The sequence below is a fragment of the Elephas maximus genome, chromosome 7 (assembly GCF_024166365.1).
Source record: "Elephas maximus indicus isolate mEleMax1 chromosome 7, mEleMax1 primary haplotype, whole genome shotgun sequence".
In the NCBI taxonomy this organism is placed as follows: Eukaryota; Metazoa; Chordata; class Mammalia; order Proboscidea; family Elephantidae; genus Elephas; species Elephas maximus.
In genome coordinates, this window is record NC_064825.1 from 89413458 (window position 1) to 89438433 (window position 24976).

The window sequence follows — 24976 nt, forward strand, 5'->3', positions numbered from 1 at the left end:
CTCAAACCCTCAGCTCTGGGAGTTGCCTCAGAGGTAGCAGGTCCCCTGATGGACCAGTTCTATATTGTTCTTGGAGTCATTCCTGGAGGCTAAATCTAGAGCCTACTCCTTGAGTCCTTCCAATGATTTTGTTAGCACCTAATTCCCTGTATCAAATCTCTTCCTGCTTAAAATACCTAGAGTGGTTTCTGTTTATTGAACACTGATTAAAATTCTCAACACACAGAAATCCCGAGTTTAAGATTATTCCTCTGCCTCTGGGGATGGCAGCTGGTGCCCACCAGTCTACAAATAAGGCTGTGCCAGCCCAAAACTGAGCTCTTCAGGCCTTTCTCCTTGGCCTACCCACCTCTCTGGCCTGTGGCCCTTGGGAAAGTAGGATGGGCAGAGAGCACAAGGTAGTTAGGGAGGCTGCTAAGCAATTCATGGACTTTCTCATTTACTTCCTTCCCAAGGGCTGTGGGTCCCAGACTACTGTTTCCTTTCTGATAATATCATCTAGCCCATTGGGCATGCTGAAAAGAGCTGGCCCACATTACTGGACTTTCTGGAAAATCCCTATAAAAACTCCCATTTCCAATGGCCATGGCTGCATCACAGCTCCAGACTGAAAGGGCCCCAGAGGGAAATGCTGGGAATGACTGATGTTTGCTTGGGCCCCAAGGTCTCTTGCTTTCTCCTCTCCTGAAGAAAAATGTGCTTCCTTCTTTTTGCCTTTCCCTGAGTCTGAGCTTGGCTGCAAGTCTTTCGATGTCAGAATGGAGATGTCTGTAGTGCCAGAACCAGGGAGAGTGGGTCAGGGCTGAAGAAACCTCTTTTGTTCAGCCCTTCTGCCCTGAGTTTTCCCTTTGCTAGCCTAGATTGATACCTTAGAATAAAAACCACCACAACAAAACTCGTTGCCAACAAGTCAATTCCGTCTGATAGTGACCCTACAGGACAGAATAGAACCGTTCCATAGAGTTTCCAAGGTGCACCTGGTGGATTCAAACTGCCAGTCTTTTGGTTAGCAGCCGTAGCACTTAATCACTACACCACTAGGGTTTCTAAGACCCACCTTAGAATAAAAAAAAAAAAAAAATATTTTTTTTTTAGTGGGTCTCAAATGTTTTGGTCTCAGGACACCCTTTACACTCTGAACAATTATCGAGGACCTCAAAAAGCTTTATTTAACTGTGGTATATCTATTGATATCTACTGTATCAGAAATTAAAACTGAGGAAATGTTAAAGCACATGAATACACAAGTTCACACTCCATTCACCACCAGAGTGATAACATCATCACATGTCATGCAGTCTCTGGAAAATGCCATTGAATCTTTGTGAGTAAATGAAAGTGAAAAGGCAAATAACCTCTCAACATTATAAAAACTGTTTTGACCCTGTGGACTCCTTGAAAGAACCTTTGGGACCCCAGGGGTCCCCTGACCACACTTAAGGATACCTATGGAGTTTCTGGTGTGGTGTAAATAGCTGAAGTGCTCCGCTGCTAATTGAAAGGTTGAAGGTTCGAGTCCACCCAGAAGTGTCTTGGAAGAAAGGCCTGGTGATCTACTTCTGAAAAACCAGCCATTGGAAAAACCCTATGGAGCACAGCTCTACTCTGACACAGATGAGGTCACCACGAGTCGGAACCGACTCAATGGCAACCGGAACTGGAAGCAGATCCCTAAGAGAGTGGGTGCTGGGCTGAGATTCTGCCCCCAGGTACACTAGGTCTGGTGAATCCTAGAGTGTTGTATGGCTGGCATTCACTCACCCTGCTCAGGGATCTGAAGATCCTAGACCCCTTTCTGGGAGAAAGTTCCAGTTCCTTCAAAGCAACTGAACTGGCTCTGTAACCTCGGGTGGATCACTTACATTCATGGTTTCCAGGCTTTTTCTAGTATGAGAACCCTTTCTGGTGTTACCTCTGACTCCACATGATAGCAGCTGTACTTATGGCACAGAAATCAAGTGGCTGGACTCTGGAGGGAGGCTGTCTGGGGTGGAATTCAGTGCACTGCCAGTTAAGTTCAACTGTACAATCTTCTACAAGTTACCTTCACCTTTCTCAGCCTTGGTTCCCCTATCAGCAAAATGGGTATAAATAATAGGACTGCCTCATAAGATGAATGGAAGGATGTAAGTAAAGTGTTTAGCACAGCCTTTGGCACAGACTAAGTTCTCAACAAATGTTAAGCATTATTAATGACTATTTTAGTATCTGTTAAGAGAAAATACATAATAGCAAAAAAAAAAGGCTATAGAAATCTGGTCCTATTAAATGCCTCAGCTGCAGGCTTCGAGTCCAGCCAATTCCCTCACCCCCACTTCAGACAAGTATAAACATGTAAAGATTGCAAAAGCCTGCCAGCAAGCTGCCCACCACCCACTCCATCCCAGCTCATAAAACAGAGGGAAGAAAGAAAAAAAAAAACAAAAACAAATGCAACCACTATGTCAAGTGTGATCTGGAAACTGTTTTTTGCAGTGCAGGCTCTCAGCCTTGGCAGTCAAGAAAAGCAGCCAGGAAAGGGGTAACAACAAGGAACCCAGACCCAGTGGGTCATGGCCTGGGTGGTGGTGAGGATGGGCGGGCATGGAATTACATCAAAAAGCCTGCAACCCCTACACACCCCAAGTGCTCTGTGGGGCTGAACCTAATCAACATTACATAACTGGGACAAACGAAGCCACTTGGGATGGTTATTGATTTCCTCATAGCATTTGTCTAGAAGAATGACTACTGTCATGTGGCGGGGGGGGAGGACCCATTAAAATGGGTCTTTTTTTTTCCCCCCACTGGAAAATAACTTTCATTGAGACCCCACCAGCTGCACCATCTATTCCTGACATTAAGCTCCTTCTTCCTTGGCAATTCTGTCTTTCTTAAGTGGTCCCACGAACGCCTTCTTCTCCTCCATAGTCTGGAAGCGGCCATGGAAAATGGGTCTTTTTACATGAAGAACGCAGGAACCAGTCTGGATAATTCCCCTCAGATGCTAGAGGAGGAAACGGAGACCCAGAAAGGCTAAGTGACTCACTCCTGGTCACAGAGCAGGTCAGCAGCGACAGCACGGCCAGGCCCAAGTGTCGTAGTTCAGTTTCTCTGCCTCTCTAAATTAATCATATGGATGAGCCTGATTATTTCAACCCAATGGTCCCAGGAGGCCCCCGAACAGGCCCAGGCCTGCAAAAGCCATTTTTTCCCTCTTAAAAAAACGAAAGAGAATAAACTGCTTAAGGCCTTGGTTTTAAGAGGTCCCTGCAGCCTGGAAAAAAAAAAAAAATAAACCCTGACCCACTCAGCAAGCTTATGATTTATTGGGACTACAGTCCTATAAGCAGTATCTAAACAACATGAACAGGAAACGCCTCCAATTTCCAGCTCAAAGCAGGCTCTGTTCATCCTTGGTGTGGGCAGGAACCTGGAGAAAGTCAAGCTGGCAGACAGGGTACAAGCCAGTAACCGGAGGCCCCATGACCAGTGACCCACGTACAAGAAGGTCTCATGCCTCTGTCCCCAACTGGACGGAACTAGTACCTAGGGCAGCAGGTATGTGCCCCTTTGTGCCCGCCACGAGGAACTGGGTGCAAGTACTCAGAGAGTCCCTGGATGTGCCACAGGTTGGGCAGGATCTTGGGTACCTGCCCCCCTCCACCTCCAAGCTTAGCTCCAGGACAACTGGGCCTTGGTTTAATCTCCACTGTTGCTGTTGCTGTGAGCTCTGTGGGCTCACGGAGGGCTTCAGGAGGTACAGTATGTCTCTGGCTTGCATCCTAATGAGATTTCCCCAACACCCCTCACTCCCAGGCTCTGCCCACCCCACCTGTGAGTGCTCTGGAATCCTGGGAAGGAATTTCCAAGGGATGGGCCAGAGAACCAAAGATGGTGATCAAGAGAAGGGGCAGCCTGAATGTTTGCCACCCTCAGCCCTGAATTCTTCCATGGACTTTGCCGCACCTTCAGAGGGAGTCAGAACCAAGCAAGGGTTTATTGGGGTAATTTTCTCCTTGAATTCACCTCTTCTTGTGGATCTTGCCCCAAAACACATCGCCCCACACCCTTCTCTGCCTCGCTGTCTGGGCCGGGGTGGGGGTCGCACTGTCAGGTATCTGCAAGGATGCCGACGCTTTTCCCCATCGAGTGGTGGCCCCACAGCAGAGACGTCTCTGGGGGGATCATGGTAGGCTCTGCAGTGCCAGCTCCAAGGCCCTCACCATGGCTCCCTACGATTTCCGGAGAGCCACCATGGCCTACGACCAAGCCAAAACTTCCATGTAGAATAAAACCAACATTGTCCCACTGAAGTCAGATCTACTCCCAGCACAAAGAAAGCAATTCTAGTCCGGTTCACATCTTGGACTAATTATTTCTCTAGAATTGCTTGGTAAACCAGAATAGTTGGCCCAGCTTGGACTCAGAGTAGGGCAAGCTATTTCCTTCTGACCCCAGGCCTGTCTCCTCATGCTGCTCAGACACGGGGCTGGCCCAGGGCAGAATCTCTGTTTGGGGTCAGGTGACTTCTACTGCAGGCACAGCTTAGGGCTGTAGGTGGGGAAAAGACACTTTTTCCTTTCCTTATTAAAACTCATCTGGTACACATTAGAGGCACCAGATAAAGCTCCACTCAGTCAGATACACATATGGATATGAATTTAGAATACAACCAAGTCTTTATTAGCTATGAGTCATTTCCCTGCCTCTGCCCAGGTATTATCCTTCGGGCCTCGGGTGGGAGTCTAAAAGTTAGCAATGGCATTGGGAGTCCATTGTGTGACAATGGGGTCATACCGCCATAGCTCTGAGCCATTCAGTAATAATAGGAAAACAATAACAGTTGGCATTTACCAAGAATTAACTAAGCACCTGACACTGTTTTAAGTCCTTTATGTGTATCTAGTAACTTAATTCTCAAACCTACTCTGTGAGGAGTCCCTGGTGGCATGCTCAGCTGCTAACCAAAAGGCTGGAGGTTCAAGTCCATGCAGAGGTACCTTGGAAGAAACGCCTGGCAAAATACTTAAAAAAAAAAAATCAGCCACTGAAAACCCTATGGGGCACAACTCTACTCTGACACGCATGGAGTCGCCATGAGTTGGAGTTGATTCAACAGCACCTGGCTGGCACTCTATGAGTAAGTACTATTATTATCCCATTTTACAAATGAGGAAGCTGAGGGCTGGGGAGCTGAAGTAAGTTCCCATTTCATATATCTGGCAAGTGGCAGAGTTGGGGTTTCAACCTAGGCAGTCCAAGCTTCTCAAAAGTACACCCTACTGCAGCTTAGCTTTTTAAATTGGCCCTGACCTTCCATTTTCGGGACCCTGCCTCATCTCCCTTGTCTTAGGGATGACAGGTGCTAGGCACAGTAACCATATAATTCGTCACCCAAACTGGACCACTTTTGAGAGGGGAAGGAAGTGCTATTACCAACAACACCAGGACAGCAGGTGGAAGCTAGAACTGTCTGCGGTAAACCAGAACATATGGTCACCCTGGTGTTAGTGTACTTGGCTAAAGAGCCTTTGCATGTAGCGTCCCTCTGCCAGGCTCATCTTCTCCCTTCAGGCAGCATGAGGCCCTCCCTGCCCACCCACTCTGAAGGGGCTCTCCATCCAACCATGGAGTACCCTTAGTGCCCTCACGTACTTACACTACTTAGCATTATTTTAGTTGTTTGGCTTTTTGTCTACTTCTTCTGACTATAATTTCTCTGAAAACAAAGACTTCTTTGTTCACTGAAGTTTCTCCACCCATCAGCACAGAGCTCACCTCAGAAACTCAGGTTTTGAATGTACAGATGTGTGGCCTGTTTCTCACTCCTACAGGCAAAGCCCTCTTGCTGCCGACATGGCTCCAGGCGTCTGCTCTTACTACAGAACTATCTCGAAGGGCTCCACAGCTCAGCCAGTCACGTGATACAGCAAAATGGGGAACTGCTTAGTGTTTTCATTCTTGGGGGCTCGGGTGGCTTGGGTATTGGCAAACAGTTCTCTTCAGAAAAAAAGAAAGTAACTTAGAGATAAAAATGATAACCATTTCACATGAGAATTCTCCAGCCAGGAACAGCTTCCGGTGGCGGAGGGGGGAGGTAGAATTCAACAGAATGGGGCTGAGGCAGATTCTGGGAAGTCAGCGAGGATGTTGGGATGAAGCTGATGTCAAAGAAGGGAAAAGGCAGATGTGGTTCTGCAGATGTCAATGCGGCCTTGAGCTCTCAGTGGAGGGTACACAGCCATCTGTCTTTGATAACTGGGCCAGACTCCAGGGTGGCATCTTATTATGTGGTTGAGATGGTATAGATTCCATTTGAGCCCGCAGGCTGGCCACCACCCCTGCCTCACGTAGCAGGGAGAACATGTGCCCCATCTCTCAGGCCAGGGATCCCAGCACGGCCACCTGTAGGGCAGGCAGCTGGTCCAGCAGGCCAGAGCACTGCCCCTTCCCACACACCTGGATGGAGCAGTGCAAAAGCAGACCTTCCTCCAGTTTACTGGGGTATGGCTCCTTTGGTCTACCAGCCACACCTCACCTACGGAGCTCCTTGCTGCTATGTGCAAGAGCCCCACTTTCTTCACCCCTGTTCAGCATCTGTGATGCTGACAGAAACCACAAGTTCTTTCACCATAGGGAAGCCAGACAGGCGAGGGCCTCCAACCTGCTCTAACACAAGTCCTGCCAAGGGTGCCTGCCACCACCTGTCAGCCTCTGATGACAAGATGGGCTTGGGAGGACCCTGTGGCTTTGTCCTGACTCATTTACCTCACAGACGCCTGCTGGACAGCAGGGTAGAGGTGGGGTTGTTTGTTTAGGCTCTCAGGGTAGGTATTCCCAAATGCATTCAACTGAGGATAACCACACAGCAACCCCCTTTCCCACCCCTCATAGTCTGGGCAGAAAGATGACCCAATTAAGCTGTTTCTGTTTCCAGAAACTTCTAGGAGGCGGCAGAGGATGGGATTCTTGAGGCTTGACTGACAGAGACACACACATCTGTGGGGAAACTTTCCGACTGGCAACTACAGACTCTGACTGGAACTTAGATGGGGTTATGGGGGGATGGGGACACTCCAACCCAGCCAGAGAAAGAAGAAAACACACTACAGGCTCTCAAGATGGGGCCAACCTTGCTTTCTGCACCCACATCCAATAGTAGCCTCAGGGAAGACTCTGGCACTGGTTTCTGACAGCAAAGCCACATGGCCATGATTTGCTGAGGGCCTACTGTGTGCCAAGTAGGTATAAGGCCATTTTACATACCTTCACTCTAACCCTTACAGCCACCCTACAAAGGAGGTGTAATTATTAGTCCACATTTGACAAATGTGGAAACCAAGGCTTTCAGAGGTTTGACATATGTCCAAGATTACTTAGCAAATGGCAAAGTGCCTGGCTCTAAAAAAAGAAAAGGAAAAAAAAAAAAAAAAAAAACTCCGGAGTATTTCATGACACCAAACTGCCCACATGAAATGCTCTAGCCCCGCTGGCTGGCAGAGAACTGGAACGCCGGCATGATGGAGAAAATACTCGCCTCAGTGGGCCCACTTTGCTGCTCTGTCCGGACTCTAGCCTCTGCACCCACAGCCTCATCAGGCCCTGAACTCAGCTGGCTTGGGGGACTGGAGGCTGGGCTGGCCCTGAAGCCTCGGGGGGTGCACCCCAGACCTCTTAGGAGCCTTCTTCCTGAAAATCTGCAAATATTAAAGCAGGAAAGGAGGCTAAGAAGCAGACAACTGTCAGAGGTGGTATCGGAGGAGAGATATCCGAAGAGCTGCCTGGCAGGCAAGTAAGAGCAGATCAGAATCCAACCCAACTTGGCTCCAACATCGCCAAGAGCTCTTCTCCTGAGCGTCTGACAAGTCTACAGCTCAGCTCACGGAAGGCGCCTTCTTTAAGAAAACAAAATGAATTCCCTTCAGAGTTGGGATTTCCCAGCACCGAGAGCCTGGCAATAGTGCGTACAAAAGGGATTGTTGCTGTCCAAGTTACAAAAACACTTCAAACACATGAAGCCCCAGGGTCCAGCAGTTCCCAGTCTTCTCCTTTTCTGTAAGGACTGGCAGGTCCGACAATGGAACAGGAAGTCGTATGCAACTGGCAGCCCCCAGGGGCTCTTGAAAGCTTTGGGCCAGGATCCTGTTCTACCTCTATCCCTTGTTATCTGGTACTGCTACTTTCTTTGTCTGCCCCCAATCCCTGGCTTGCTCCTTTATAGATGCTGGACAGATGCCTACCCCCAGGCTGGCCACCCCAGAGCCAGTGAGCTCAAGTCTGTTGGGGAAGAGGTCCCGAGTGGTTGAGAGAGAGCTGCTCAAGTCACGCTGGACAGAGGAGGTGCTGACCGATAGGCCAGGCTCCCAGGGTTCTTGCCCTCTCTCTCCTGGGAGGCGGGAGGGATTTACAGCCCCAGTTAATGTGAATTCAGGGCATTCTTATAATCCTACGTGCTTGCCTGAGCTTGGATCTGCTTTTTCCCAGCTGTGACCTTGGGCGAGCCTCTTACCCTCTCATGACCTCTCAGTATTCTCATCTGTAAATAAGAGTGGTAACAGCTTCCCCCTAGAGCTGCTGTGAGGATCTGTTAGAGAGCTGCGTGTTTAAAGTGCCTTATAAGCTATACAGCTTTGTCTAGATGCTTCTACTCTTGCCCATGTGAAAGCCTACAGCTCAGCCCTTGGAAGCCACCTGTTCTTTAAGAAAACACCCCCATCACAGCTGAGCCTTAGGGAAGGCTCTGGCGTTGACTCTCAAGCTTAAAACTCAGCAATGACTACCCTTCATGCAAAGGTATCATGGCCGAACCAGCAAGTAAGGGGCCAGGGACACACCACCAAAGAGTGCTTGACGCTCAGTCCACTTGGCCTTGGAGCCTGTGGGTGGATGGAATCTAGGTTTTAGAGTTCTCTGAAATCCTTGGGTGGTGAGTTGTGATAAATCTAGAATTTGTAGATATCTCTATTCAAAATAGACCTCATGTACTAAGGCATTTGTGACACCTGCCCTACCTCATCTTCTCTGTCACTCACCTGAGTCCCTGCCTACTGTTAGGGCTAAGTGAAGAGGGCATGAGAGGCAGGGACTGAAAGAGGAGGTATGTGCATACGTATGAGAGAGAGAGAGAGAAACATGCATTTTGAGTGTACATGATTTTTAAAATTTGCCATTATTTTGGATTATTTATGTATTAAACACGATTCAGCTAGTCTTTCCATAGGTTTATGATAACATCAATAATACTGATGATAACAACTACCACGTATTTAGAAATTACTCTTCGCCAAGTCCTTTACCTCATTTGATCCCCACAAATACTTTCTAAAGCAGGCTAAGTCATTTTCCATTTAAAGTCGGGGACACTAAAGCAAGAGAAATTAACTAGCTTGTCTGTAGTTACACAATGAGTACATGGCAGAGCAGAGACCCAAATTTCAGGCTTTCTGACTCCAAAGAGTGCAACCATTAGGTTCCAATGGTTCAGTTCATTAACTGGACAAAATATTTAAATGTCTACTATGTGCCAGGGCCTTCTCCAGGTGCTGGAGACTTGGCAGACCCGTGGTGCTTACATTCCTGTGGGGTGGGCAAGAGACAGACAAGTAAATAAACAGATAATGAGCCAGGTAACTGCATGTAGAGGAAAAGTTCTCTGAAGGAAACAAGAAGGTAAGGTGAGGGAGGACGCCTGGGGATGAGAGGGACAGTGTTCCTGTGTATGCTGCAGACTATAAACAAGTCACTTCAGAGATTACTAGATGCACCAGTCCAGGGATACATGGACACATGTACTTAATTCACCCAATAGCTATTCTCATCTCTTCTGCTTCCATTTTGGGTAAACAGATGGAAATTTAATGCACAAAAACGGGGAGAGGAAAGGCAGAAAAGAGCTTAACATTGCAAATCTTCTTGAAATGGTATTTAAGGGAACCACAAGTCAGTAGCATAAAGCCACCACTGCCATCATCTCCATTATTTGATAAGAAAACAATTTCGCAAGCTGAGCAAAAGATTAACGAGCTTGTGTCTTTAGAGTGAACACACAGCCTATCTGTGGGTGCTTCTTATTTATGTAGTGCTCGTCTGAGGGGAGACATTCCCCCTTCTGCATCTGGAATGGAACAAAGAGGCATCTCTTCTCTCTGTGGTACCTCACTTATGTTGGGGACGTTTCCCCAGAATTTGGGGAGTCACCCTCGGGTATAGGCATTGCTTGGATCTCCACATCACACACAAGGAAACTGAGGCTCGAAAAGGTAAAATGACTCGCTCAGATCACAAAGCCAGAGATGGAGGGGCTAGGATTTGACCATCACACCTCGGCACCTCTGAGGATGTGTTTATTCTGCTGGAGAATCACTTGAGCCTGACATAGAAGCTTTGCCTGGATAAACAGCAATCAGTGGTGACTTAAAAACAACAACCACAAAAAACCCCTAATTTTTGCATTTTTAAAATATAGATCCACTTCTGCATGAAATACGTGCTCTGAAGCAGAAGTCCTTCTGTGACTTCTGCTGGTCACACCACTCTACCTGTACCAATCTTCTGTAGCTGTCCTATAAGGTCCCCTCTGAGGCCATTCCCAAGTACTCCAGTCTTCTCTCTGAGCGTGCCTTGAATATGATTATGAAGGTGATGATGGGGAAGAAGGTGAAAACCAACACTAACACACTGTGTGCCAGGCCCTATAGTCTAAGTGCTTTATGTGTATTAGCTCATTGAATCCTCACGACACCTCCATGAGGTCGGCACTATTATCCTCATACTAAGAAGAAAAGACTCAGGCATGGAGGCTAAAGGACACGCCAAGGCCCCCCAGCTGGTAAGTGGCAGAGCTGGGATCTGAATCCAGGCTGGCTCTACTGCCTTAAGGTTGACCTAATGCGTTAACATGCAACTGAGCTTCCTCTTACACTGGTGGATATACTATTTTTTTCTTGTCTCGATTTTGCCTCTCTCAGTAGGCTGGAGACTCAGTTACATGAGTCACTCTTTATAATTCTCCTATAGCCCTTCCTCACTGATCAACAGAAGTACAGGGAGAAATATGGCTTAACCCAGTAAAGTACTTAAGATGGTGCCTGTCACTTAATATGTGCTTCATCAGTGTGTTGTACTAATGGTAGTATCTGTGGTAGCAGTTAGATTAGTAGCGGTAGTAGTAGTGCTACTAACCCTGAGATGATTTTAAGAAATGTTATACTATGTCAATAAGAGATCCTATTCTGGATGCTAAACATACCATCTGAATTTGCTTACGATTGTTGTAATAACAAGGACGGTGAAGATGAGGGCGATGGCAGGCATCCTTTAATAAGCACTTTTTATTTTATGAGTGTGTTACTCATCTAGTGCTGCTATAATGGAAATACCACAAGTGGATGGTTTTAACAACGAGAAATTTATTTCTCACAGTCTAGTAGGCTACAAGGCCAAATTCAGGGCATCAAGCTCCAGGGGAAGACTTTCTCTCTGGAGGAAAGTCCTTCTCGTCAATCTTCCCCTGGACTAGGAGCTTCTCCGCACAGGAACCTCAGGTGAAAGGACACTCTCTGCTCCTGGTGCTTCTTTCTTGGTGGTATGAGGTCCCCCGGTCTCTCTGCTTGCTTCTCTCTTTTATATCTCAAAAAAGATTGACTTAAGACACTATCTAATTTTGTAGATCTCATCAATATAACTGCCACTAATCCATCTCATTATATCATAGTGATAGGATTTACAACACACAGGGAAATCACATCAGATGACAAAATGATAGACAATTATACAATACTGGGAATCACAACCTAGCCAAGTTGACAGATATTTTGGGGGACACAATTCAATCTATGACAACGAGCCTGCACCATCTTCATAATCGTTGGTATGCTCAAGTCCTTGTTGTGGCCACCACGTATCTTGAGTGCCTTCTAACCTAGAGGGCTCATCTTTCAGCACTATAACAGCTAATATTCCGTTGTGATCCCCAAGGTTTTCACCGCCTAGTTTTCAGAAGTAGATCACTAGGCCTTTCTTCCTAGTCTTAGTCTGGAAGCTCTGCTAAAACCTGCCCGCCATGGGTAACACTGCTGGTATTGAGAAATCATAACACCAGATATTTCTAAGCTCCGATCCAAGTCAGACTCTGGCTAGGCTTCCCACTCTTCTCCTGGTTTAGCATCCTGAACATGAGCAAGTCCCAAGCCTTCTGAGGTCTGCCTCCCTCCAAGAAGGGGCACCATGCAGGACTGGGGGGAGAGGCAAGGGGCCAAATGGACTTGCTGAGAGACAAATAGCCCACCATCATTCCCAGTTTTTCCTGCCCGACCTCTCCTCAAGGGTACAGCTTCTCTGCTGAAGATGGTGGCTGATGTACTTTGGAACAACACCTGGTGAGCCTGAAGCCCTCCATCACCTGAGCTCTGATGCAGGGAATCAGTTCACCTCTCTCTGCCTCAGGCCCTCTGTATCTCTAACCATATCTGACTCCCTCCATCTTCTCTGTTTGATGACAGGTGCTCCCAGCAATTTGGCTGGTGAGGTGGCAGGCCTCCTGGGCGTGTACATAGCCTCTGTCTCCGCTTCCCCAGAAAGCACCTCCAGGATGATGACCGATGAGGATGAGGACGGATGAGGATGATGACCGAGGATGCTGCTTCAGCTAGTCCACTCCTCTGCTCCCAGGCACAACCAGCAAGGCCCACATTTAGCTGGATGATTGGCCATTATCCTCCAGGCCTCTGGGGAAGGAGGCTTCTGCCCTCCCTTGGTAACCCTGGATCTGTGACAGGAAGTTCCTTCACTTTCCAAGCTGGGTCTTGGTTGATGACAGAGGCTGCAGGACAACAGCTGTGACTAGTTGTCTTGTGGACTCTGCTTTGTGCTGAGCTGCTGCCTGCGATGCAGAGCTGCTGGTGAGAAAGTCACCCCGTGAAGGAGTGGGGAGGCCCCAGCTGCATCAAGGGAAGTGCCCTGGGAGAGGGGAGGAAGGTGAGGCTGGGATGGCCTCAGAGGAGGCAGCCCTACAGGCCAGGGCCTGCCTTCCTTGCCGCAGAGCTTCAGGACCAGGTCCCAGTAGCCAGTTGGGAGAGACATAGTCTGGCCTGGTGAAAGGCAAGGGCTTTGAGGTCAGAGAGGCCTGGTTTAAATCCTTGCCAAACCACTCACAGCAAGGTGATCTATGGCCCTGTGTCCTCATTCGTAAAATAGAGATCATGATAGAACCTATCTTGCTGATTTGTTGTGGGGCATGAAAGAAACAAAAGTATGGTAGTCCCCCCCACCGCCTTATCTGCGGGGGGTACATCCAAGACCCCCTGTACCCTGAAACCACAGATAGTACTGAACCCTATATATACTATATCTTGTCCAATACATATATACCTATAATAAAGTTTAATTTATAAACGAGATACAATAAGAGATTAACAACAACTAGTAATAGAACAATTATAACAATATACTAATAAAAGTTATGCGAATATGGTCCCCGGATGGGACAGGGCGGGACAAGGCAGGATGGTGCCAGATCACACCATGCTAACTTATTTAACGTTTTCGGACTGAGGCTGACCTCGGGCAACTGAAACTTTGGAAAATGAAACCGTGGATGGGGGGAAGGAGTTACTGTAGGAAGAAATGCCTTTTTAAAGGAAGAGCTGGCTACTTTTACATATGTTATCACATTTCAACCTCAAGAGGAACCCTGCCAGGTAAAGATTAGTAAGACCATTTTGCCACTGAGTAGTCTGAGGCGTGCTAGACCATTGCACGGGGTCCTTCCTATGTGGGGGTGGGATCTGATCCAGGCCTCTGTCCCTCAAAGCCTGTGCTCTTTTCTTGATGCTGCCTGGCTTGCTGTAGGCAGTGGACGGAGAGATGTTAGAGCTTCTGCTTGGTTCTTGCAAAGTTGCACCACTTGCTACCCTGACCCTCTGCTGTCTCTGCGCCTCCCTCCCTCACCATCTTCTCCTCCCACCTTCTCCCAGGAAACTCTGGGGAAGTGGCTCCACTGAACGGTGCAGAAGTGGCACATGGCTTAGCTGGGAACGTCACAATGAGCTTCATACGAAAGGGGTGAATGCATGTCCCCTCCCTTTATGAGCATGGATGTGGTCACGCACAACCCTGATTAGAATGGATTTGGGAACGTTTCTTCAAAAGAAAAAACAGGTGAACAAAGACTTGAGTGGCACCCATGTCCCCAAACTGAGCTCTTAGCCCACATGTGCTAGGTAGTTAAAGAGTCTACTCAGACAGCCCAGTAGATCCAGAAGGCCTCAAATCCCCAAACAGAAGGTCTCCAGGGCCAGACACCCACTGTCACACCTGGGGTCAGAGACTCTGTCCAGTTCTGACTGGGCAGACTCAGTCCCCCCATGCTCCTGAGGTAAGTCAGAAGAAGGAGCTTCCAGGGAATGAAAGAGGATTGGGGGAGAGAGAGAGAGACTGAGAGAAAGAGACAGAAATGGAGAGACAGAGATAGTGATGCCCAAATTCACAAAAGCAAAGCTCTGTCACACTGGGACCCTAACAAGCTCCAGCTACTTTTTGCACAAGGAGAGAGGGTTTCCCCAGAGCTCTGGTGAGGACAGCGGGGTGGTGGCAACTCGAGGAGACACGGGGCTGGTCTACAGTGGTAGTGGGAGCTCAGTGCCCCCAGGACTCAGTGCCAGCAGAGGACATCTGAGGGAGCGAAAGACTGGTCTTGGCAGCCAGGTGCCAGGCCATAGAGCTGTCGGGCTGTCTGCTTGCCTGGGGAATTTTTAGGGTGACCTCCTTTTAGAGCCAAAATGTGAAGATTTTAAATTCTTTTTTCCTACCTTACTACTCACTTGGTATGATTCATGGAAAATACCTTTGCTCCAAATTTATTTGTGCCACAGTGTGGTTTTTAAACATTAGATATTTAAACACATCCATGCAGGTATGTGACCATTCAAACTCAGTTGTTACAACCACGTACAGACAAGCAAATCGGATCATAAAGAAATCCTGATGCTGTGTTTTGGAGTATCAGGGATTGTGAGTTGTCCCAGGAGAAAGCCCAGAGGGATGTTACAAAGGCGTCCAACAGGACCTGGCACAGTGTCAGCAGGGGAGCAGCTCCCTGGCAGCCTGCCTGCCCCCTGCATAGCCAACAGTCCTGGTCACAGCCGAGGGCTAAGCTGCCCTCTGGGGCAGGAGGTCCGAAGAAGGCTCCTTGTTCTCTTCCAGTCGCCTTTGCTTGGGTGACCAGGCCACAGCCTAGCATCCTTAGGATCCTTCCAGAACAATAAGCAAGCCTCCTCCTCCTCCCCAGATGCTTCCCTTGCCCTTTCTCCTTCCCAGTCATCTCCTGCCACCACCACAATTTCTCCACAAAGCAGAAACAGCTGGGGCTTAGGGTCTGCACTCTGGCTCTAGCTCCCTGGTGTCTGTCTCCTTCAGGATGCTGGGGCCTCCACCTGCTGCCTTCTCTGCCCTTGGTTAGGCTCAGGGCCACCTCCCTGTGCCCTGTACACACCCGCAGTCTCCCAGAGAAATAAAACAATGATGCTATAAGAATGACAGCAAGAATAATATCAGTGGCAGCATTTACTGGAAACTCACTTTGTGTGTGTACTAGGCTATTGTTGCTTTTAGCCTCTGTTAATGGCAGACAGTATGGTGTAGTGGTTACAAGCACAGCCTGTGTGATTTGGCAAGTTACTAAACCTCTCTGTGCCTCCACTTACTCATCTGTAAGATGGGGCTTCAAAGAGCCTGGTAGTGTGTGCATTAAATGAGAGTATGCATGTAGGCTGTCCTAAGGAGATCAGTTAGAAAAGGCATCCTGTCCTCAGGCTGACATGCAGACAGTGCAGTGAGCAGTCCTAACTTGTGTCCCTCACTGGGTCATCTTGTGCAGTGCATATCCTGTACATCTGTTCTTGGTGGCCCTGGCCCCGGCTGGGAAAGGGCTGGGACCCTCTCGAAAGAGTACTAGGAGAGTAGCCAGACGGCCTGCATTCTGGGGCTGCTCAATTACTCAGAAAACTTGCCAAGGCCATGACACCCCCATTTGTAAAATGAGTGGACAGGGCAAAACATGCCTAAGACTTCTAAAATGACAATGACAACAGGGATATCATCGTCATCTAAAAAGCAGACTGCTGCCACTGACAGAGGACCAGCCACTTTCCTAAGTGCTTTTTCTCAGAGCATTAGCTCACTCAGTTCTCAATCCTACCTTCTCAGGCAGTGTGAACACTTCATTGTATAAAACGGGCAGCTGTATTCCAGAGACCCAGCTAGGGAGTGCTAGAGCTGGCAAACCCATGATGGAGTCTGAAGCCTACTTCTGCCTCAGTGACACTGGGCTGCACCCTCCTACACACAAGACTAGGCCTTCCTCCACCCAATCCCCAGCACAAGCCCAAGTCAGGCCATCTCTTCATAGGTCTGCAATGCAGCCCTGCTCCGGGATCAGGCCCCAAGGCTCTTTTCTGACCTTGCTGGTCACTCAGTCAATCAACACACACTTGGCAGCATGCCCCACGAGGTGCTCAGCCCTTGGAGGATGCCTACCGTTCATTGTTCAGGGTCATTCTCGGGGGGTCCAGGTTGGGGTTCTCCATGGACTCCATCTGTGGACACCGTAGGAAGTAGTACAGCGTGTGGAGGGCGTCGGGGGACCAGGTGATAGGCTGAGGTGGTTGGCGGGCCTGACGGGCAGGGCTGGTGCCTGGACACAGGGAGTGGCGTCCCTGCATGTGGTGCATGGCACGAGAGACCAGGTCACCTGGGGAGGGGGCAGAAAGGGAGGGAGAGAAAAGAGAAAACAAAGTCTGAGTACACAGCCTACACTCCTCCAAGGATGTCTGTGGCTGAGGAGAATCAGCTCCCTTCACACGCTTAATGACTGTTTACCCTGGAGCCAATAGGCAGAGGTTGAAACTGTCACCTAGAGGCACAATAGCAGCTTAGTTTCCCTTTCATTTCCAGTCTTGACTTAACAGCTGAATTAAATACTTGTCAGGGCTGGTCTCTGCCAGAACTTATGCTAATATGGTTTCTTTTTCAACATCCCCACTTTCTCCACCACCCCACAGCTTTCCCTGGCGATCTGACCAAGGGAAACTCGGTCAGCCTCTTCTCCCAGCCTCTAACAACCAGCTCTAGGCTCTGAGGAGTCTCCGCTGCGCTGTGGGGCAAAGCACCCAGTTAGTTTAGCAGAGAAGGTACCTCCATCTCCACCACCTTAATTACAACCACCATCACCACCAGCTTATACTGAGCGCTCCCTATCTGCCAATTACTCAATTCCTCAGAGAGATGATTTAATTTGATCCTTACAACCCTGTTGTTGTTGTTAGCTGCCATCAACCTGGCCCTGACTCATGGTGATCCCATGCCCAACGGGATGAGACACTGCCCGGTGCTGTGCCATCCCCATGATCGGCTGTTGCCCAACGGGATGAGACACTGCCCGGTCCTGTGCCATCCCCACGATCGGCTGTGGATTGGACCGTTGTGATACACAGGGCTTTCAGCGACTGATTTCTGGAAGTAGATCACCAGTCCTTTCTTCCTAGTCTGCCTTCGTCTGAAAGCTCTGCTGAAGCCTGTTCAGCATCACAGTAACAAGCAAGTCTCCTCTGACAGATGGGTGGTGGCGCTGCATGAGGCACACTGGCCGGGAATGGAACCTGGGGCTGCTACATAGAAGACGAGAATTCTACCACTGCCCCTTACAGCTTTAGGGGTCAAGCGTTATCCATGCTGCACAGATGAAGAAATTGAAGCTTATTCAGTAAAGAAACATTCACTGAGCCCAGGGTGCTGCACTGAACACAGGTGGAGTTAACTAGCCAGGGTCACATGGCTAGTAATGGGGTGGGGGGTGGTGGCTACATTTAAATCCAGGCCTGTTTGACCCCAAAGTTCATAACTGTGCCTGGGCTGCTGCCCTGCCCTTTTGAAGTCCATGGGGTCTTCAGGGTCCCATATCCTGTGTTATATTTATGCTCAAGTCATGTCTTTTCAATATCCTTCCAGCCAGCCAGGGCAGGAAATGTCCCATCATTGTGTGAGGCCACAATGCTGAGAAAGGATGGGCTGAAATAGCCTCAGGCACCTGTGCACCTCCATTCTGGGAAAGGTGGTGCCTGTTCCTTCTCCTGAGGCCTGAGAACTGGGGGTGGGGGAGAGGTCAGCTTCGCCCCTATCTGGGTGACTCCTCACCGATAGCCCTGTCCACAGAAAGCCTCGGGGCTCAGCTTACCTGAAGGCGATAAGCTGTAATTTGGCCAGTGAAGTATCACTAAATGTACGACCGAACAAATTCATTAATTTATTCAATTAACCTTTGTCACACGGCTTCTGTGAGTCTGACACTGGCCTGTAGGCTCCGTTCTGTTGTGTCTCCAGCACCCCACACAGGTCTACTGCGTAAGGGGTGCTCAGCAAACATTTGGTGAATGAGTGTAGGAATAGCCTCACACATTCATTTCACTTTTAAATACAAGCTCTGCTGGGGCTTTATTTTAGCCCACCAGCTGCCAAACTCTCCCACGATAACCACAGCAACTACATTTGGTCTCCAAGCAGGGATGAATGAAACTCCTGGAATTGGAGAGCTCCACTGGAAAGTCTTCCTGATCCCCCACCCCCAAGCCTTCACTCCCTCCCTCGTCTTTGCCACTGTAGCTCAGCTGCCTGGGCTGCCCTCCTGGCAAACCAGCTGAGTTACTGACACCTGGGTCCCATTCCCCAAGCCTCCGATTCAATCCGTCTAGGCTGTGCCTGGGCATCTGTACTTTGTAAAAGTTCCCTCAGTGATTCTAAGAGCCAGTCAAGTTTACTATGAGTCGGAATCAACTTGACAGCAATGGGTTTTTTTTTTTTTTCAGGTAAAGTGGTAAGAGCACAGATCTCAGAGTCAGACACACCTGGTTTCAAACCATGGCTCTGCTACTTTCTAACTGGGTGGCCTTACGTGAGTTACCTATCTTAGCCGTGGTTTCCTCATCTATAAAGTGGAAACAAGAGCATCTACTCTACACGCTTTGAGGATTCAAAGAAATAATAAATGTAAAGCATTTAACACAGTACTTGGCATGGAGTATGTACTTTGTAAAGGTTAAAAGTAACATTATTATTAGTGTTACTATTATTATTCTATCCTATAGGCCACTTGCTGTGTGCTCTTTCTTCTAGGACCTCTGCCTGCAGGCAAGCACTGTCCCACATTTCCCAGGACAGGAGGAGTCTCAGCCCTGCAATACCAGATCCCAGTCCTGCCCTCTGGGCTCCTGGGTGGTAGAAACTGGCATCAGCAACCACCAGGCTGATCCGTCTCACACAGCTAGGGTGAGAATGCAGCAATAAGTTGACACCTGGCTCCTGTTTCTCCAGGTCTCAATGTTATAACTTTTGGCAGGACTACAGGACCACAAGAAAGAGAAATGAAACAGTCTGTGATAGCATCAAAGAGAACGCTTGCTGAAACGTCGTCATTTCAAAGGCTTGGCGAGGTAGAAGTCATTATCATTAATTATTTTTATAGTCGTTTTATTGTTATTGGTGTAGAACCCATTGGCAGCACATTTCTAGCCAGAATGCAGGCAAGAAAATCAGGAAAGAAACAGAAGCTCCTCCTAAGCCTTTCCTAAAAGGGAGGCCAGGAACGAGACTCTGGGGGAGGTTAAGGGAAACAAGAACAGCAGCAGAATGACAGCTAGAGACAGAAAGCTCTTTGCTCCAAGCCCCCCTATGGTCAAAACTAAAAAAACCAAACCCATTGCCAGCAAGTGGATTCTGATTCATAGCAACCCTATATGACAGAGTAGAACTACCCCATAGGGTTTCCAAGCAGCGCCTGGTAGATTCGAACTGCCAACCTTTTCGTTAGCAGTCAAACACTTAACCGTTGTACCACCAGGGCCTTCTCCTATCTGTGGTCAGTGCCTCTCAACGACCAAAATGACAGAAGCCTGTGGGACAACCCTGACTGGGTGTCTAGAAACTTGCACAGCTCTGCAATCCACGTTCATCTCCAGAGAAAGCAGCTCACTGTGGATACTCGGGGCTGACTTTTTTCCTCCCTGCCACCTTACATTTTCTAGGCCTCATGATAGACATGAAAAGATAGATAAAATTGCATTTAATCTTTACAACCACCGTGTAAGAGAGGTACTTCCTTTTTAGACACGAGGAAACAGGCGCACAGAACTGATCTGTCCCAGTTGCACAACGAGTAAGTGGATTAGCCAGCACTTGATCTAAGGGTCTCTGTTTCCTAAACCCATGTTCTTGATGCCACACATTGTTACTTAAAAAGCATGGTCTGCATTGATGTATGGTCTGCAGACTGGGGTGGGTCCACAAACTGTCTGTTGCTGGTTCCCAACAGGTTCAGAAATGGAAACCAGTACCAGTTGCCGTTAACTCTGACTCATGGCAACCCTGCGTGCTCCACAGGGTTTTCAATGGCTGATTTTCCAGAAGTAGATCTCCAGGCCTTTCTTCTGAAGCACCTCTGGGTGGGCTTGAACCTCTAACCTTTCAGTTAGTAGCCAAGTGTGTTAACCATTTGTACTACCCAGAGACCCTCTGGAAATGGAGAGTGAGCCTTAAAAAAACATTTGTAGCAATTTGACATGGTAATTTTACACCTAATAATAATTTAAAAATTGGGCTCTCATTTTGCACATCTTTTTACTTCATTCTTCTAAACATTCTTTTTTAACTTTCATTCAAATAATTTTTTTATTATGGTTTAGATGAAGGTTTACAGAGCAAATTAGTTTCTCATTAAACAATACACATACTGTTTTGTGACATTGGTTGCCAACCCCACAAGATGTTAACACTCTCCCCTTCACAACCTTGGGTTCCCTATTAGCAACTTTCCTGTCCCCTCCTGCCTTCTCATCCTTCCCCTGGGCTGGTGTGCCCCTTTAGTCTCGTTTTGTTTTATGAGCCTGTGTAATCTTTGGCTGAGGGGTAAACCTCAGGAGTGACTTCAGTATTGAGTTAAAAGGGTATTTGGGGGCCATACTCTTGGGGTTTCCCCAGTCTGTCAGACTAGTAAGTCTGGTCTAGACATTCATTTTTTTATTGCATTTTATAAAATTTCCAGTCTGCAACAGAGTGGGGGTTAAAAATCCCCACTGTCCCACGCTGTGCTAGTCTCTTGGTTTAGCACGAGTTTAGCACAGAGGTTCTTCTGAAACTTCCTTGTACTTGAGACTCAATTGTTCCTAAGCTTGGATGACACCTCAGCCTGAAGCCCAGAAACACCCAGCAGGCATGGAAAACCAACGCTCTCCCCTTGTTATCCACGGGAGACTTGATTAGAGGTAGTGCAGGTTTCACTCTGTTCTTTCCAAAGCTCATTATGAGCCATCAAATAAAAACAGCAGGCCAGAGTCTGGAATTCAGTGCTGTCTTCCAAATAAGGCCTACAACATCTGGTCACCTTTAGGAAGACGTGATTAGTCTATTTCTTATTTCCTTCCTTTTAAATGTTCATGGGTGGAGAGGGACAGCGAAAAACACAAGTGCCCAGGCTCCCTGTGCAGCTGAACCCGATGCAAGAATGAAACTTCTGAACTGACCTGGCAGGCTGGTCTTGGTGAGGCACAGAGCTAATGCAAGTTAACGCCAGGGTAAACCTTCAGGAACCAAGAAGCCAGTGCCGAGTATCACCAGCCTCTTTCAGTTCTTTAGTCTCGGAGAAAATCTACAGTATCTGCCTCCACCTCTGCCTCCTCCCTCCTTTATCACAGGTTAGTGGAAACCCTGGTTTCAGAGGGTAGGAGTTGGGGCATCTTGGCACACGGCATAGCCTGTTTTGTTGTCTGTGAAAAGATGCTATAGGGATACTTCTCTCGGCCCCAAAGAGTGTCTGGGCCAGGATGTGGGCCAATCCTAGGTGAGATTTAGGAGACAAACATTAGGTGGGATAGAACTCATTCCTTCACACAAACACACAAACATACACAAATCATCAGGTATTCTATGTGCAACACACTATCCTAAGCTCTGGGATATAGCCGTGGACAAAATAAAGTCTCTACTCTCATGAAGCTGACATTCTAGTCAGAGGAGAGATGATAAACTATTTACAAACAAATATAAAATAAATGTCAAGTGGTGATAAGTGCTGTCTTAGTTATCTGTTGTTGTTAGGTGCTGTCGAGTTGATTCCGACTCATAGCAACCCTGTGCACAACAGAATGGAACACTGCCTGGTCCTACACCATCCTCAGAATCATTGTTATGTTTGAGCCCAATGTTGCAGCCACTGTGTCAATCCATCTTGTTGAGGGTCTTCCTCTTTTTTGCTGGCCCTCTACTTTACCAAGCATGGTGTCCTTCTCCAGGGACTGATCCCTCCTGATAACATGTCCAAAGTATGTGAGATGTAGTCTCGCCATTCTTGCTTCTAAGGGGCATTCAGGTTGTACTTCTTCCAAGATGGATTTGTTTGTTCTTTTGGCAGTCCATGGTATATTAGTTACCTAGTGCTGCTATAACTGAAATACCACAAATGGATGGCTTTAACAAATAAAAACTTATTCTCTCACAGTCTAGGAGGCTAGAAGTCTGAATTCAGGGTGCCAGTTCCTGGGAAAGGTTTTCTGTCTCTGTTGGCTCCAGGGGAAGGTCCTTGTCATCAATCTTCCCCTGGCCTAGGAGTTTCTCAGTGCAGGGACCCCAGGTCCAAAGGATGTACTCCACTCCCACCTCTTCTTTGTTGATGGTGTGAGGTCCCTCTCTTCTCTGCTCAATTATCTCTTTTACATCTCAGAAGAGACTGACTCAAGATACAACCCAATCCTGTAGGTTGAGTCTTGTCTCATTAACACAACTGTCTCTATTCTGCCTCATTAATATCATAGAGGTTAGGATTTACAACACACAAGATACATATCAGATCACAAAATGGTGGACAACTACACAATACTAGAAATCATGGCCTAGAGAAGTTGACACACATTTTTGGGAGACACAATTCAATCCATAACAAGCATTTTTGCATAAAACCAAAGCCAAAAGAGGGAGACAGAGTAATGAGGGTGGGGTGCTCATTCTGACAGGGAAGGTCTGTCTGATAAGTTACCATTTGGGCAAAGACTTGAAGGAAGTGAAGGAGCAATTTATTTGGGTATCTGGGCAGGGGGATGTCACAGGCAGAGGGAACAGCTAATGCAAGGGCCCTGCATGAAGTGGGAGCAGACTTGGCCAGGAGGCTGGGATGGCTGGAGCGCGGTCAACAAGAGTGGTAGATGAAAAACCAGATCTTACACTGGACCTCAGGCTGTGGTGGGGATTTTGGAATTTACTGAATCAGCTGATTGGGGAAGGGGGTGGGGTGTTGAGCAGAAGAGTGACATGATCCGCTATGTTTTAAACAGCCCTGGCTTGGGTGAAGTTGGGAGCAATGGAGGTGGTAAAGGGGGCATGCTAAAACTCTGGGGAGTTTTAGAAGGTATAGAACCAATAGGACCTGGTTCCTGGGCTAAGCGGTAAGGACAGAATCCCCCTGAAGGAATATTTTCAATGCTGAGGTGCTGCTCCCCTTGTGCTAGGCTGTGAACTGTCATGGGCACGGAGGTCACCAAGAGAAGAAGCAAAGTTCAGACTCCCATCTTGACCTCTCCTGCCCTGAGATGCTGGTGGCCAGGCTGCTAACCATATCTAGGAAGCCCATGGCACTAAGCAATTGAAAGTGTGGTAGCTGAAGCCAGACACATGATCTGACTTTGGGAAAATCATTTTTCTTCCTAAGCCTCGGTTTCCTCTTAGGACACACCTCACCGAGCTGTTGTGAGGAATGAATGAGGTAATGTGAATATCCCTCGAATGGTGCTATGCACATAGTTAGTGCTCAATTAATGCTCAAAAAGCAAAACAAAACCAAGGCATTCTCCAGTGGATTGAGAGGGCTAAGTGCATCCCTTACAGTCCTAAGGGCAGGAGAGTCCAAGGAAACCTTGACTTTTTGTGGCCCCAAAGACAATCTGAGGGTCCATGTGGTAGGAGCTGAAACTTACCCACACCCTGGAGCCACTTCTGCAGTGCCCCTCAAAGGGGACTGGTGACCCAGGTGCCATGCCAGCCCTGACTGCTGTAATACAGCCAAGAGACAGAGAACCGGATCTCACTTTCTCTCCTTGTCCCAGTATGGAACGGCTCTGTGACCTTGAACTAGGCACCCTCACTTCCTGTTCTGGGAAGGCAAAAGAAGAATGGAGGGAGAGAGGAAGCCGTGTCCTGAAGAAACAGAAAGGTTTATCACTGTTTGGGGCCCAGAAATTGCGAAGAAGTCACAAATGGAGAAGGCTGGAGAGGAGTGACCCTCTGTCTCTTCCCATACTGTGTGCCACAACCCTTGGTGTATGTCACTGCCCACCGGCTGGTCTCACGACAGAATGAGAGAGAACTAAGGAGGCAGAGTGTGTGGGGCGATTTCTCATATAATTGGGGTAACAAGAGGGAGAGACCAGAAGAAAGGTGGAATTTCTTATCTTCTAATGTGTTCGTGAAGCAGCTGTCAAATAGTAATGACCTAAGATCAATAGGTTTCCACTGTATTCCACGGAGCACTGAGGTCCTGGGAGATGGCCAGGCCCCTGCAGGTCTAGGACTGAGCAGTGAAGAGGGACAGGACCCACCCAACCACGCCCTCTTCCAGCCAGAGTAGCTCTGCTTTTTTTTTTACTTTAGTGCAGGTTCACAGAGCAAATTGGTTTCTCATTAAACAATTAGTACGCATATTGTTTTGTGACACTGGTTGCCAATCCCACGACATGTCACCATTCTCCCCTTCTCGACCTTGGATTCCCCATTACCCGCTTGCCTGCCCCCTCTTGCCTTCTAGTCCTTGCCCCTGGGCTGGTGTGCCCATTTAGTCTCGTTTTGTTTTATGGGCCTGTCTAATCTTTGGCTGAAGGATGAACCTTAGGGGTGACTTCATTACTGAGCTAAAAGGGTGTCTGGGAACCATATTCTCGGGGTTTCTCCAGTCTCTGTCAGACCA

General features: G+C 48.1%; 1 protein-coding gene across 1 annotated transcript in view; it reads right to left on the bottom strand.

Moving 5' to 3' along the window:
• Window positions 1-24976, bottom strand: part of ABTB2 (ankyrin repeat and BTB domain containing 2) — a 198657-nt gene that overhangs the window by 30176 nt on the left and 143505 nt on the right. The window contains exon 3 of the mRNA XM_049889385.1: window positions 16516-16729. Coding sequence (XP_049745342.1) covers window positions 16516-16729 — 214 coding nt within the window. The remainder of the gene's footprint in view (window positions 1-16515; window positions 16730-24976) is intronic.